This window comes from Apis dorsata, unplaced genomic scaffold, assembly GCF_000469605.1.
Source record: "Apis dorsata unplaced genomic scaffold, Apis dorsata 1.3 scaffold_74, whole genome shotgun sequence".
NCBI lineage: Eukaryota > Metazoa > Arthropoda > Insecta > Hymenoptera > Apidae > Apis > Apis dorsata.
In genome coordinates, this window is record NW_006263372.1 from 2869456 (window position 1) to 2870101 (window position 646).

At 31.9% G+C, this 646-nt stretch overlaps 2 protein-coding genes across 6 annotated transcripts in view; one reads left to right on the top strand and one right to left on the bottom strand.

The window, feature by feature from the left end:
• Positions 1-646, bottom strand: part of LOC102680787 (teneurin-m) — a 605289-nt gene that overhangs the window by 448393 nt on the left and 156250 nt on the right. The gene's annotated exons all lie outside the window — the stretch shown is intronic.
• LOC102677602 (sialin-like) overlaps positions 1-646 on the top strand; it is a 3267-nt gene that overhangs the window by 1214 nt on the left and 1407 nt on the right. The window contains exons 3-4 of the mRNA XM_031508132.1: positions 1-162; positions 476-608. The exon at positions 1-162 is cut by the window's left edge and continues 4 nt beyond it. Coding sequence (XP_031363992.1) covers positions 1-162; positions 476-608 — 295 coding nt within the window. The remainder of the gene's footprint in view (positions 163-475; positions 609-646) is intronic.

Below are 646 nucleotides of genomic sequence, written 5' to 3' on the forward strand. Positions count from 1 at the left end.
ATTGAATCGAAGAAGATGAAAGTACCATGGAAATCCATTTTCACGTCGGTCCCGTTTATAGCCCTACTTTTGACCAATACATTCGGTACCTATGTTTGGTACTTCCTGCTCACGCTGTTACCTTTGTACATGAACAAGATTCTGAGATTTGATATTCAATCTGTGAGTTCATTTTTTCATTTTTTAAAAAAAACTTCCTCTCTCGTTAATCTTTCACAAGCATTTAATTTCGATTTTAAATCTAAGAATAATTTATCGATTTGCATAGATTTCTTAACCAAGATACTAAAAGTTAATATTTGACAAATAATGAAAATAAAAAAAATATTGTATAAAAATGAAATATATATTATTAGTTAAAAGTAAACGTTAAAGTGTTGCATATAACCTTCTTCTTAATTACTTATATAAAATTATTTAATTAATAGCTTAATTGTAAGACTTGTCACTATCGATGTTGTTTGGTAATTACCAGAACGCAGTTCTAAGTTGCTTGCCGTATCTCTTAAGCGCATTGGTGAATCCGATTTATGGAGAAATATTGGATTGGGGCAGACTGAAGAATTATTGGGATCAGACAATGGCGCGAAAGATCGCAATGTTCACAAGCAAGTTCTCTCTCTCTCTCTCTCTCTCTCTCTCTCTC